The following is a 13,034-nucleotide window of genomic DNA, read 5'->3' on the forward strand; positions in this document are numbered from 1 at the left end:
TTTTATTTTGCTTTACTTTGACTTTATTTTTATTTTATTTTACTTCATTCTTATTATATTTTACTTTTATCTTACTTTATTTTTCCTTGATTTGTATTTTCTTTTTCCTTGATTTTCTTTTTCCTTCATTTTTGTTTTTATTTTACTTTGTTTTTATTTTACTTTGTTTTTATTTTACTTTGTTTTTATTTTACTTTCTTTTTATTTTACTTTGTTTTTATTTTACTTTGTTTTTATTTTACTTTGTTTCTACTTGACTTTCAATTTATCTTTATTTTATTTCCTCTATTTTTAGGATTTTTTCACTTTTATTTGACTTTGGGTTTGCTTTATTTTTATTTTAGCTTATTTTACTTTTATTTTTACTTTATTTTGCTTTTAATTTATTTTATTTTTATTTCAGTCGACTGTACTTTTATTTCACTTTTACTTTCACTCCTCCGTTACCTTTATTTTACCCCGTGGTTTTGCCCCTTTACCTTGTTGCCGCTCCGCCCCCGCGCAGGGTTCGAGGCTTCGCTGTCGCGTCTCCCCGCGCCCTCGCTCTTCGGGGGGGACGCTCCGCGCCTGCTGCTGACGGCGCAGCACCAGAGCCCCGCCCGCCTCCGCATCAAGGTGCGCAACCCCCCGGCCCAACCCCCCTCCCCGCGCCCCTCCGCGCCCCGGGGGGCGGTGCCGTTTCCCTCCGCGCTCGGGGCGTTCCCCGGTTTTCGCCTCCCTTTTTGCTCCTTTTGAGTCTTTCCGGTTTTTTTGGTCTTTTCTGCCTTTTGCCTTTTTCTTCTTCTTTTCCTTTTTCTCTGTTTTCCTTCGTTCTCTCTCTCCATTTTTAAATTTTTCTTTTTTCTTCTTCTTTCTTTTTTTTTGTTTTCCTTTCTTTGTCTTCTTTTCTCTTCTTTGTTTTTTATTTTCTTTTTTCTTTCTTTTTAATTTTTTTCCTTTTTATTCCTTTTTCCTTTTTTCCTTTTTTCCTTTTTTCCTTTTTCCTTTTTCCTTTTTTCCTTTTTTCCTTTTTTCCTTTTTTCCTTTTTTCCTTTTTTCCTTTTTTCCTTTTTCCTTTTTTCCTTTTCCCTTTTTCCCTTTTTCCCTTTTTCCCTTTTTCCCTTTTTCCCTTTTTCCCTTTTTCCCTTTTTTCTTTTTTCTTTTTTCTTTTTTTCTTTTTATTTCCTTTTTTCTTTTTATTTCCTTTTTTCTTTTTATTTCCTTTCTCTCCTTTTCTCCTTTTCTCTCCTTTTCTCTCCTTTTCTCTCCTTTTCTCTCCTTTTCTCTCCTTTTCTCTCCTTTTCTCTCCTTTTCTCTCCTTTTTTCTCCTTTTTGATTTTCTGGGGGCTGGAGGGTTTTTGCCACGCTTTTCCCTGCCAAAAATCCGGGAGTCGGGCTGGCTTTGGCTCCACTCAGCCGAGGGCGGACGCGTAGAAAGCCTGAAACCGTGGTGCCAAGGGAGGGCTCGGATCAACTCCGTCCTGCAGAATTCTGCAGGCTTCCCGGTGGAAAAATCCCCTCAGATCAAGCAATAATGGGAAATCCCCTCGAATTTACCCCAAAATGGAGGCCGGGCGGGTTTGCAGAGTCTCAATTTTGCCGTTTGTTGCTGGTGACCACTTCTCCGTAGATCACCGATCCCGAAAAGCAGAGATTTGAAGTCCCCCATGAGCACGTGGCAGATTTCCAGGGTTCGGCCGCCGACAACCCAAAATATAAAGTTGACGTCCAGGAAAATCCCTTTGGCATCAAGGTGACCAGAGCAAGCAACGGAAAAGTTCTGTGAGTAAATTTTGGGGGGTTTTTAGCCCTAAATTTGTGAAGATCTGGGTTGTGTTCGGTTCCCTCCTGGGGAACGTGAGCGGCTTCCTCTCTCCTTTTGGTGGAAAAACAGGATGGAAGGACTTTTTCCACCTAAAATCTGGGAGACGAAGAGGTCTGTCTCACCCGGGTTGGGTTTTGCCATCTCCTTTTGGTGGAAACACTGGATGGAAGGACTCTTTCCATCTAACATTTGGGAGACGAGAAGGTCTGTCTCACCGGGGTTGGGTTTTTCCATCTCCTTTTGATGGAAAAACAGGATGGAAGGACTAAAATTTGGGAGACGAGGAGGTCTATCTCACTGGGGTTGTTTTTTTCCATCTCCTTTTGATGGAAAAACAGGATGGAAGGACTAAAATCTGGGAGACGAGGAGGTCTATCTCACTGGGGTTGGGTTTTGCCATCTCCTTTTGGTGGAAACACTGGATGGAAGGACTCTTTCCACCTAACATTTGGGAGACGAGAAGGTCTGTCTCACGGGGGTTGGGTTTTTCCATCTCGTTTTGATGGAAAAACAGGATGGAAGGACTAAAATTTGGGAGACGAGGAGGTCTATCTCACTGGGGTTGTTTTTTTCCATCTCCTTTTGATGGAAAAACAGGATGGAAGGACTAAAATCTGGGAGACGAGGAGGTCTATCTCACTGGGGTTGGGTTTTGCCATCTCCTTTTGGTGGAAACACTGGATGGAAGGACTCTTTCCACCTAACATTTGGGAGACGAGAAGGTCTGTCTCACGGGGGTTGGGTTTTTCCATCTCCTTTTGATGGAAAAACAGGATGGAAGGACTAAAATTTGGGAGACGAGGAGGTCTATCACCAGGGTTGTTTTTTTCCATCTCCTTTTGATGGAAAAACAGGATGGAAGGACTAAAATCTGGGAGACAAGGAGATCTATCTCACTGGGGTTGGGTCTTTCCATCTCCTTTTGATGGAAAACAGGATGGAAGGACTAAAATTTGGGAGACGAGGAGGTCTATCACCAGGGTTGGTTTTTTCCATCTCCTTTGGACGGAAAAGCAGGATGGAAGGACTAAAATCTGGGAGATGAGGAGGTCTATCTCACTGGGGTTGGGTTTTGCCATCTCCTTTTGAGGGAAAAACAGGATGGAAGGACTCTTTCCACCTAAAATCTGGGAGACGAAGAGGTCTATCTCACCAGGGTTGGTTTTTTCCATCTCCTTTTGATGGAAAAACAGGATGGAAGGACTAAAATCTGGGAGACGAGGAGGTCTATCTCACTGGGGTTGGGTCTTTCCATCTCTTTTTGATGGCAAAACAGGATGGAAGGACTCTTTCCACCTAAAATCTGGGAGACGAGGAGGTCTATCTCACCAGGGTTGGGTGTTGCCATCTCCTTTGGATGGAAAAACCAGACGGACGAAAATTGATGAATTTTGAAGAAAAAAATGTTGGGATTTTCGAAGCCGTGCTCTAGCGGATTGCTTACATTTTCCTTGGGCTTCTATTCAATTTTCCGAGCTGCGTTTTATGTTTTTAATGAGCGAGAAACCTGCGATTAACGAATTCCTCTTAAAAACGCGGGGGGGGGGGCGGGGTCTTTGCAACGCGACGTGACTGATTTCGGCCAAACGCCGCCTCCGACAAAAGGAGTCGCGGCACGCGCCGCCAAAGCTTTCTGCCAGTGGGTCCGGAATGTAGCGATACTGAGCGCCGCTATTTTTTTTTTTGTTATTTTTTTTTAATTTTTTTTTTTTTTTTTTTTTTTAACGCCCCGTTTCGCCAGGTTCGACACCACCATCGGCCCGTTGCTCTACGCCGACCAGTTCCTGCAACTCTCCGTCAAACTCCCCAGCAGCAACGTCTACGGGGTGGGGGAGCACGTCCACAAGCAATACCGGCACGACCTCAACTGGAAAACCTGGCCCATGCTGAGCAGGGACACGGCCCCTTCCGGCGTAAATAACTCATTTTATCACGGTTTTTCCTTCTTTTCGGATAAATTCTGGCCTCCGGCCACGGTTGGCCCGTTGACGTCCACCGCGTTCCTTGGCGTTTCGTGGGTTTCGGGGGTTTTTGGGGGTTTTTTTTGCCCTTAAAGACTTGCCGGGAGGCGCCAAAAACACGAGGCGGCGCCGCCCAAGGGGGTTCCTGTTGGTATCGCTCTAATTCCCGCCCTGAATTCCCCTAAAATTCCCCTGAATTCCTCTAAAAGTCCCAAAAGATTCCTCTAAACCCCGAAGTGTTTGGATCGAGCCCATCGGGGTTTGCTGCCCGTCACCTGACGAACGTTAATATCTGTCAGACTTTGGGGGTTTTGTGCGATTTTTGGGGGTTTTTTGGGTACGTTTGTTCTTTTTTTCCCCTGCCCTCACACTGCCGCCTGCAAAATTCGGTCGATCTCGCGTTTTTCCTGTCGCGGGGCCGTATTTTAGGAAATAACGCAAATTCGCCCTTAGCGGCTTCCGTTTTTGGCAGCAATTATTTTGTTCTAAATTTTCCGCCTTTTTTCCTCCCCCTCCCCCCCCCCGGGCGATTTCTTAGGGCGTCCGCGTTTCAAAAAAGTTACGAAAACGTGTAATTCCATCTGCCGTGAGCCGTTTGAGCCCGAATCCGGGAGGTTTTGACACTGTCGCTGCCTCCGCTCGCCAAATCGGCAATTTTAAAAATCCCTCATTGCTCTCTTTATATATATATATTTTTTTTTTTCCCTTACTTTTTGTTCTGACTTGGATTCCCCCACGGAACACTTTTTTTTTTTTTTTTTTTTTCAGGGGGCAGGGTGTATTTTGGGGGGAACAAACAGCCAAACGTTATTCTTGGGGTTACTCAGAGATTTCGAGCTTGGAATCTGTGAGGAAAAGGAAATATTTGGTCGAGCGCATGAAGAAATGTTGCAAAAAAACCCAAACAGACCCAAAAACCCCATAGAAAACATTAAATTTCTGGCGCGGTGACTAGATTTCAGCAGCAGGGAGCAGGAAAAGTGACACAGGTCGTGAAAGAATGAAAAATAAGAATATTTTTACGCTGGGTTTTATTTGAGTTTCCAAACCGGCTTCTTTAGAGCGTCTCAAACTCGAGGTAAAATTGTTTTTTCGTTATTTGAGCTTAAAAAATGGGATTAAACGAGCGTTCAGCGGAGGTTGTTCAACGCGGCACCGACCTTTGCGCCGGAGCCGGGGTAATTCCCGAAGATTTTTTTTTTGCTGACGTCGGAGGGACGCGATTCGGGATTCGGGGAGGAGCTCGGTGTTCGTGGTTAATTAACGCTTTCGAGGAACGAAGGAAAAACCCCTCCCAACCCTTCGAGGCGGCGTCTACGGGCGGCGATTCCCGAATCGAATCGAAATCAAATCAAGAATCGATTCGATTTCTGAACCGAAAAAAATCCGGGCTTCCCTTATTATCACCGACGTTTATCGTAGGAAAGGGCGTCTTTATTTTCCTTCCGTCCCTCCCAGAGAGGCGACTCGTAGCCGTCGTCGTTCCATAAATGGGGTTTTTTTGGGAGTTCTGATCCAAACGGCTCCGCTACGGGGCAGCTCCCCCGGGGAATTTCTGCTTCCGGCAGATTCCGAGCGGCGCAAAACCATTCCCGTAACAGGGAGAAAGCGAAATAACGAGGCCGCCGGCGGCGATTTTATTCTTTTCGCTCTTTGTTTTCGGCACTTTTTGGACAAGTTTAACCTCAGGCGCGACGCGTTTGTGAGATACCGCCGGGGGCGCGCAGTCGCTGAATTTTGTTTGGTTTTTTTTTTACTATTTTATTTTATTATTTTTTTTTAAATCGGCTTTTTTATTTTCCTTTTAAGAATGCGGAGAACTTGTACAGCGTTCAGACATTCTTCCTGTGCCTGGAAGACAACACCGGCGCCTCCTTCGGCGTCTTCTTGATGAACAGCAATCCCATGGGTAAGGACGTCTGCGCCGTTAAGTAGGACCCAAAAAAAAAAAAAAAAAAGTACATTTTGAAATCGAATTTAAGTTGTCTCCCGTGACGTGGGTCAGAACGCCTTCTCCGTAGCTCCAAGTATCGAAAAAAAAAGTAAAAATATACATTTTTAAATAATCTGCGGGCTGTTACGCCGCGATCCTGCCGAGCCGATGGAGCTTTTAAAGAGCGAAATACAGTCGGGTGTCGAATTTTGAAGCAAATTGTCCTAAAAACCCTCCGGCTTCAGCTATTTTGGGCGAGCGTTTCCTCGCCTTTTCCTGGAAAACTGGGATTAAGGTTGTGTAGGATTAAGGAGCCTCGTCCGCCTCCCGCACATTTTTGCTGGGGGCCGTGGTGGTGGTGGCGGCGGGGGGGCGTTTCAGCCCAAATTATTAAAATCTGAGCCTAAATTTTTCCTGAGCTGGGCACGTAAAGGTATGCCCCGAATTTCCCGTAGATAAACGCGCGCGTATTTGGATTCTTAACAAATATTCATAGCCTCGAGACTACAAATTTAACGAGAAGTTGCGCCGTTGGATTTCTCTTCTCTTTCCGGAAGGTAAAGGAATGTAAATATGGACGATTTTTGGAAGAAAAAGAGGAAAAAGAAAAAAAAAAAAAAAAGAGCTGAAAATTTCCACCTTTCTTGCGAGCTCCAGTAACGGCTTTGGGTTTCCCGGAATATTTTCGTTTGATGTTTTCTCCTAAATAATTTTTCCCTCTTGCCTATCGGCCTCGCGGTTCTTGGCGCTTGAGGTTAAAGCGCCCAAATTGATATTTTTTTTGGGGGGGAAACCATCTTTCGCTCGCAGAGTTCGCCCTCCAGCCGGCGCCCGCCGTCACTTACCGGACGATCGGCGGAATTCTGGATTTTTACGTCTTCCTGGGAGACACCCCCGAGCAAGTGGTGCAGGAGTACGTGAAGGTACGTGGCGGGGAGGGGACGGACAGACAACCCCCCCCCCCCCAACCCGGAGGTGACGGATCCTCCATCCTCGGAGACGCTCGAAGGATGACGGAGGACAACCCCGGCCGAGGGGTTCTTGCTCCTTCCGCTTTGACCGAGGTCTTTTTGAGATCTCCGACCTCCGTCGTCTTCCCTGTGGCTTCCTCTTGAGAAATTACGCCTTGAACGTTTTTCGGGGTTCGGGGGCTATTTTGGGTTTGTATTTTGGGGTTTTTTTTTTGTTTTTTTTTTTTTTTTTTAAGTTTTCTTTTCTCCCCCCTCTATTTCCGCGGCGCTTCGCTCTTTTATTAATCAAAACTTAACGGAAATTAAGCCCAAAACTCAAGGTTCGCCCCGAACCCGCGGTGGTTTTCCCGTAACGTGATTTTATGGTCGCCAAATGTCTACACCTCTATATCTCTTGAGGTCTCCATGGCAACTAATATGTATTTTGGGGGGCCAAATGCGTGTTCCAGTGACGTCTTAAAGAAAGGTGATGTAAAAAAGTCTTAAAACGGCGCTAAATTTAGTCCTTTCGTGCCCGAAACCTTTAAGTTTAGGCAAAAAACTTTCCGTTCCATTCCCGGTTTTACGCCATTTCCCCCCTTACGTAGATCGTCACGGATTTTTTTTTTTAATTTTTTTATTTTTTTGGTAGATTTAATTGGTGTATTTACAGGGATACGTCATTATTCGCATTTGGGGGTGGGGTTTTTTTGTTTTTTTTTTTTTTGTGGGGGGACGGGGTGGAAAAAGATATAGAAAAAATACTGGAAATGCACTTTCCTCGTACTTGGGTTGAATTTCTGATTTGAGAGAGGTTTTGGGGGAACGGGACCCAAAACGAAGAGGCCGCCGGCAGTGATTTTTAGTTTGAATTTCCAGTTCATCGGCTTGCCGGCGCTGCCCGCCTACTGGTCCCTGGGATTCCACCTCAGCCGCTACGACTACGGGTCCCTCGAGGAGGTGAAGGCCGTCGTGGAGCGAAACCGCGCCATCGGCCTCCCTTACGTGAGCGAAAAGGGGAATTTCCGCCCCTTCCCTTCCTCTTCTCCTCGAATATTCTCCTCCTTTTTGGGCAATTTTGAAGAAATTTTTCTTCTCCTTCCAAATTCTTCTCCTTCTCGGGGAATTTTGAAGAAGGAATTCTTCTTCTTCAAATTCTTCTCCATTTTGGGCAATTTCAAAGAGGAAATTATTCTTTTCCTTCAAAATTCTTTTCCTTCTCAGGGAATTTTGAAGAAGGAATTCTTGTCCTTCCAAATTCTTCTCCGTTTCGGGCAATTTTGAAGAAGAAATTCTTCTCCTTCAAAGAAGAAATTCTTTTCCTTCGAAATTCTTTTCCTTTTTGGGGAATTTTGAAGAAGAAATTCTTCTTTTCCTTCAAAATTCTTCTCCTTCTGGGGGAATTTTGAAGCAGAAATTCTTCTCCTTCAAAATTCTTTTCCCTTTGGGGCAATTTTGAAGAAGAAATTCTTCTATTCCTTCAAAATTGTTTTCCTTTTGGGGGAATTTTGAGGAAGAAATTCTTCTCCTTCCAAATTCTTCTCCTTTTTGGGCAATTTTGAAGAAGAAATTATTCTTTTCCCTCAAAATTCTCTTCCTTTTTGGGCAGTTTTGAAGAAGGAATTCTTCTCCTTCCAAATTCTTCTCCTTCTCATGGAATTTTGAAGAAGAAATTATTCTTTTCCTTCAAAATTCTTTTCCCTTTGGGGGAATTTTGAGGAAGGAATTCTTCTTCTCCTTCCCAATTCTTCTCCTTCTGGGGGGATTTTGAAGAAGAAGCTCTTCTCCTCCCCAACTCTTTTCTTTGCCGGGGAATTCCGCTCCCAGGACGTGCAGCACACGGACATCGACTACATGGAAGCCAAGAAAGATTTTACTTACGACAAAGTGAAATTCAAAGACCTCCCCGGTTTCCGCGCTTATATGCACGAATACGAGCAGAAATACGTCATCATCCTGGTGAGCAGCCAGCTCTTTGTCTTCCCGTTTCTTGATTTTTTTATTTTATTTGTTTTATTTGTTTTATTTATTTTATTTTATTTTATTTATGCCTATTTTTAAATATACATATCGCTACACAAGGCGTCTTTCCGGGTAGCCGCTGGGCTCTACGTAATCGGCGGAGAGAACGGTTCTCCATAAAATATGTATAATATGCTTTATATATATTTTATATATATATATATAATCTATATTTTCTAACCGTGTGTGTGTATATATATATTTTATATCTATTTTATTACGTGAGTCATCCTTCTGTGTAGTCGTTGGGCTCGACGTAATCGGTGGAGAGAACCGTCCTAGATGAAATATGTAAAAGATACATTATATGTTTTAGATATAACACATAAAATATGCTTTATAGATATTTTTATACATTATATATCTTCAAAATCTGTGCGTGTATATATTTTTTACGTATATTTTTATGACGTGAGACGCCTTTCTGTGTCGTCGTTGGGCTCTACGTAATCGGCGGAGAGAACGGTTCTTGATAAAATATATATAGCATGGATTATATATGTTTATACGTATCATTTATAAAATATACTTTATTTTTACATATTTACGTGTTTAATAGCTGCGTGCATATATATTTTATATCTATTTTATTACACGGGACAGCTTTCTGTGTGGCCGTTGGGCTCCACGCCATCGGCGGAGAGAACGGTTCCGGATAAAAGATATATAAGCGGCGTCATATGTATTTTATATCGATTATTTATAAACGATACTTCGTTTTTATACATTAGATGTGTTTCGTATCGGTGTGCGCGTATATTTTATATCCCCTTTATTACGTGAGGCATCTTCCCGCCCAGCGGCTGGGCTCTACGGGGCGGGTGGAGAGAGCCGTTGGATACAAATGACGTGTTTAAGAGGATTTGATTTGATTTATCGTATTTCGACGTATTTATTGGTTTCTTTATGCCCCTTTTTCAAGAGATACGTGTTGTTGCACGAGACGTCTTTCCGCGGAGCTGTCGGGGGCGTGGAACTAGGTGACCTTTAAGGTCCCTTCCAACCGGGAGCGTTCCGCGACAAGCGAATAATAATCCGAATAAAATAATCCAATAATCCCGGGAGAAAGACGGGTTTTGGGGGGGTTTTATTTTGTGGCGTTTCCCACTTTTTTTCTTTTTTTTTAGGATGCTGCCGTCAGCACGGAGCCCCTCGTCGACGGTTCTCCTTACCCGGCCTATGAGAGGGGACAAAGCCGGAGAGTTTGGGTTAACGAGTCGGACGGAGTAACGCCCTTAATTGGACAGGTAAGAAACCCTCGTGGCGTCAAACCCTACATTCCATTGCGTCGGAGCCGGGATAATCGGCCGTTTTTTCTGCTCTTCTCCATCTTTTGCGACGTTTCCCCGGCTTTAATCCGTTTTCCTTCCCAGTTTTGGTTTGTCAAAGAGGAAAACCGAGCGATTCGGAAGGGCCGGGAGACTTTTCCCGGAGGTTTTACAAATAACCGCGGGGTGTAAGATTTGCACCATTTCGAAATAATCGGGATTTTTTTTATTAAAAAGCGACTTTGGATTTCGAACTCGGCAACTACCTGCCTCCTTCCCGAGCGTGAGTTGAGTAGTAACATATTCAAGACTAATTAACCACGAGAATTCATCTTCCTTGATAACGACCGTTCCGATGAATGCCTAATTGGCCGCGGGCATTCCGAATTCAGAATTCACACGAACAAATAACGCCAATTAACGCCGACAGCGATCGTTCGCTCTCGCCACTTCCAGGCTCGGAAACCTTCTCCCGACGCCTGTATCACCGCCGCCGCCGCCTTGCAAAATTAGGAATCCCGGGATTTTTACGCCCAAATTCTTCCCTCCACCAGCCCGATTCGCGCAAAAAATCGCCCGATTCCTGCCGCGAGGTCGTCAGTGGTTTAATTATAATCATTTCCCTTTTTTTTTTTTTTTTTTTTTCCCCTGTTGTTTTTTTTTTGTTTGTTTTTTGTTCGGATCGTAGGTCTGGCCGGGAAGAACGGTCTTCCCGGATTTCACCAACCCCGAGTGCTCCAGCTGGTGGGTGGAGGAATGCAAGTTGTTTTACACCCAAGTGCCCTACGACGGGATCTGGATCGTATGTAACTCCCGAAATTTTTATTTTATTTTTTTTTTCCCCCCGGTTTTCTCAAAAAAGGGTGGATTGGACGGAATAGATGGCTCGGGATAGCTGCGCCGAGCCGACGGGAAGTTCGACGGAGAGGGAGGCGAAACCCGGGCGGGATTGGTACCTTTCCGGCGGCGTTCCACACGCTTGGGGTGGGATCCTGGATTTTTCTGGCCTCGGAGGGAATTTCGTTGGAAATTGCCGGAAATCGCGTTCAGCCAGCTAGTCGTCTTTCGCTTTTTTCCCCGCTTTTTTCCCCGCTTTTTTCCCCGCTTTTTTCCCCGCTTTTTTCCCCGCTTTTTTCCTTCCCTTTCCTCCCCCGTTTCCCCCTTTTTCCCCCTTTCCCCCCCCTTCTTTTCCCCCCCCTTCTTTTCCCCCCCCTTCTTTTCCCCCCCCTTCTTTTCCCCCCCTTCTTTTCCCCCCCCTTCTTTTCCCCCCCTTCTTTTCCCCCCCCTTCTTTTCCCCCCCCTTCTTTTCCCCCCCCTTCTTTTCCCCCCCTTCTTTTCCCCCCCCTTCTTTTCCCCCCCCTTCTTTTCCCCCCCCTTCTTTTCCCCCCCCTTCTTTTCCCCCCCTTCTTTTCCCCCCCCTTCTTTCCCCCCCCTTCTTTTCCCCCCCTTCTTTCCCCCCCCTTCTTTTCCCCCCCCTTCTTTTCCCCCCCCTTCTTTTTTCCCCCCCTTCTTTTTTCCCCCCCTTCTTTTTTCCCCCCCTTCTTTTTCCCCCCCCTTCTTTTTTCCCCCCCCCTTCTTTTCCCCCCCCTTCTTTTCCCCCCCCTTCTTTTCCCCCCCCTTCTTTTCCCCCCCCTTCTTTTTTCCCCCCCCTTCTTTTTTCCCCCCCCTTCTTTTTTCCCCCCCCTTCTTTTCCCCCCCCTTCTTTTTTTCCCCCCCTTCTTTTTCCCCCCCTTCTTTTTCCCCCCCTTCTTTCCCCCCCCTTCTTTCCCCCCCCTTCTTTCCCCCCCCTTCTTTCCCCCCCTTCTTTTTCCCCCCCTTCTTTTTCCCCCCTTCTTTTTCCCCCCCTTCTTTTTCCCCCCCTTCTTTTTCCCCCCCCTTCTTTTTCCCCCCCCCTTCTTTTCCCCCCCCTTCTTTTTTCCCCTTTTCCCCCCCTTCTTTTTTCCCCCCCCTTCTTTTTTCCCCCCCCATTCTTCCCCCCCCATTCTTCCCCCCCCATTCTTTTCCCCCCCCATTCTTTCCCCCCCCCATTCTTTTCCCCCCCCATTCTTTCCCCCCCCATTCTTTCCCCCCCCATTCTTTTTTCCCCCCTTTTTTCCCCCCTTTTTTCCCCCCTTTTTTCCCCCCTTTTTTCCCCCCTTTTTTCCCCCCTTTTTTCCCCCCTTCTTTTTTCCCCCCTTTTTTCCCCCCTTCTTTTTTCCCCCCTTTTTTCCCCCCTTCTTTTTTCCCCCCTTTTTTCCCCTTTTCCCCCCCCTTCTTCTTTCCCCTTCTTTTCTTCTGCCGCCTTTTATTCTCCCTATGGTCCTACCTTACGTTTTCTTATTTATGTTGCAGCTTTTATGTATTTGGGACGTTATCTTATTTATATCGCAGGATTTGGGAAGAGTTTTAACCCTTCGTTTCTCCGGTTCGGGCAGGGTACCACCGCGGGCCCTTAAAAATCATCTTTTTTTTTTTTTTTTTTTTTAACCTTCGGAAGGGTATATTTTATTGTTTTGGTTTTTTGTTGGTTTTTTTTTTTTTTTTTCTTCGATTACTTTGCCAATCGGTGTCGCGGGACGGGGAAGGCGGCAGCTGATGAACGGTCATTAACGACACCCTTCGCGTCGCAGCTGCTGCGAGGGGGGGTTTGCAGCCGTATGTTTGGGCGAAAAGCTCGAGAATTGGTGCCCGGGGGGAGCAAACGTCGGGGCCGCCAGTTGAAATTCGAATTTGCGATTTTTTTTTTTTATTTTTTTTTTTTTAAATTGCCTTTTTTTTTTTTGTTTTTTTTCAGGATATGAACGAAGTCGCCAGCTTTGTCCCCGGCTCGATTAACGGCTGCGAGCCCAACAACTTCAACTACCCTCCCTTCACGCCCCGTAAGTCCGGCCTCTTCGGCCGCGGAGTGAAAAACGAATGAACAAAAAATAAAAAAAAACCCAAAAACACCTGAATTTTTGCCACGCACTGGCCTACGGGCTAAAATTTTTAAATTCTCTATTGGATCGTTGCCGCTACGCGGCCCGATGAAGCCATTCAGAAATTTCGGGGCGTAGTTTTCGGGTGAGGCCCTTCCTGGGGGGCCGAGTTTAAGTCTTTAAGTCTTACGGCGTCGAA

The 13,034-nt window shown here is 45.5% G+C and overlaps 1 protein-coding gene across 1 annotated transcript in view; it reads left to right on the plus strand.

The window, feature by feature from the left end:
* Positions 1-13,034, plus strand: part of LOC134509454 (maltase-glucoamylase-like) — a 58,587-nt gene that overhangs the window by 5,829 nt on the left and 39,724 nt on the right. Inside the window, exons 4-13 of the mRNA XM_063321993.1 lie at positions 506-615; positions 1,610-1,761; positions 3,546-3,717; positions 5,575-5,674; positions 6,509-6,621; positions 7,528-7,653; positions 8,476-8,607; positions 9,798-9,917; positions 10,627-10,740; positions 12,712-12,796. Of these exons, the coding sequence (XP_063178063.1) occupies positions 506-615; positions 1,610-1,761; positions 3,546-3,717; positions 5,575-5,674; positions 6,509-6,621; positions 7,528-7,653; positions 8,476-8,607; positions 9,798-9,917; positions 10,627-10,740; positions 12,712-12,796 (1,224 nt within the window). The remainder of the gene's footprint in view (positions 1-505; positions 616-1,609; positions 1,762-3,545; positions 3,718-5,574; positions 5,675-6,508; positions 6,622-7,527; positions 7,654-8,475; positions 8,608-9,797; positions 9,918-10,626; positions 10,741-12,711; positions 12,797-13,034) is intronic.

Source organism: Chroicocephalus ridibundus, unplaced genomic scaffold, assembly GCF_963924245.1.
Source record: "Chroicocephalus ridibundus unplaced genomic scaffold, bChrRid1.1 SCAFFOLD_372, whole genome shotgun sequence".
NCBI lineage: Eukaryota > Metazoa > Chordata > Aves > Charadriiformes > Laridae > Chroicocephalus > Chroicocephalus ridibundus.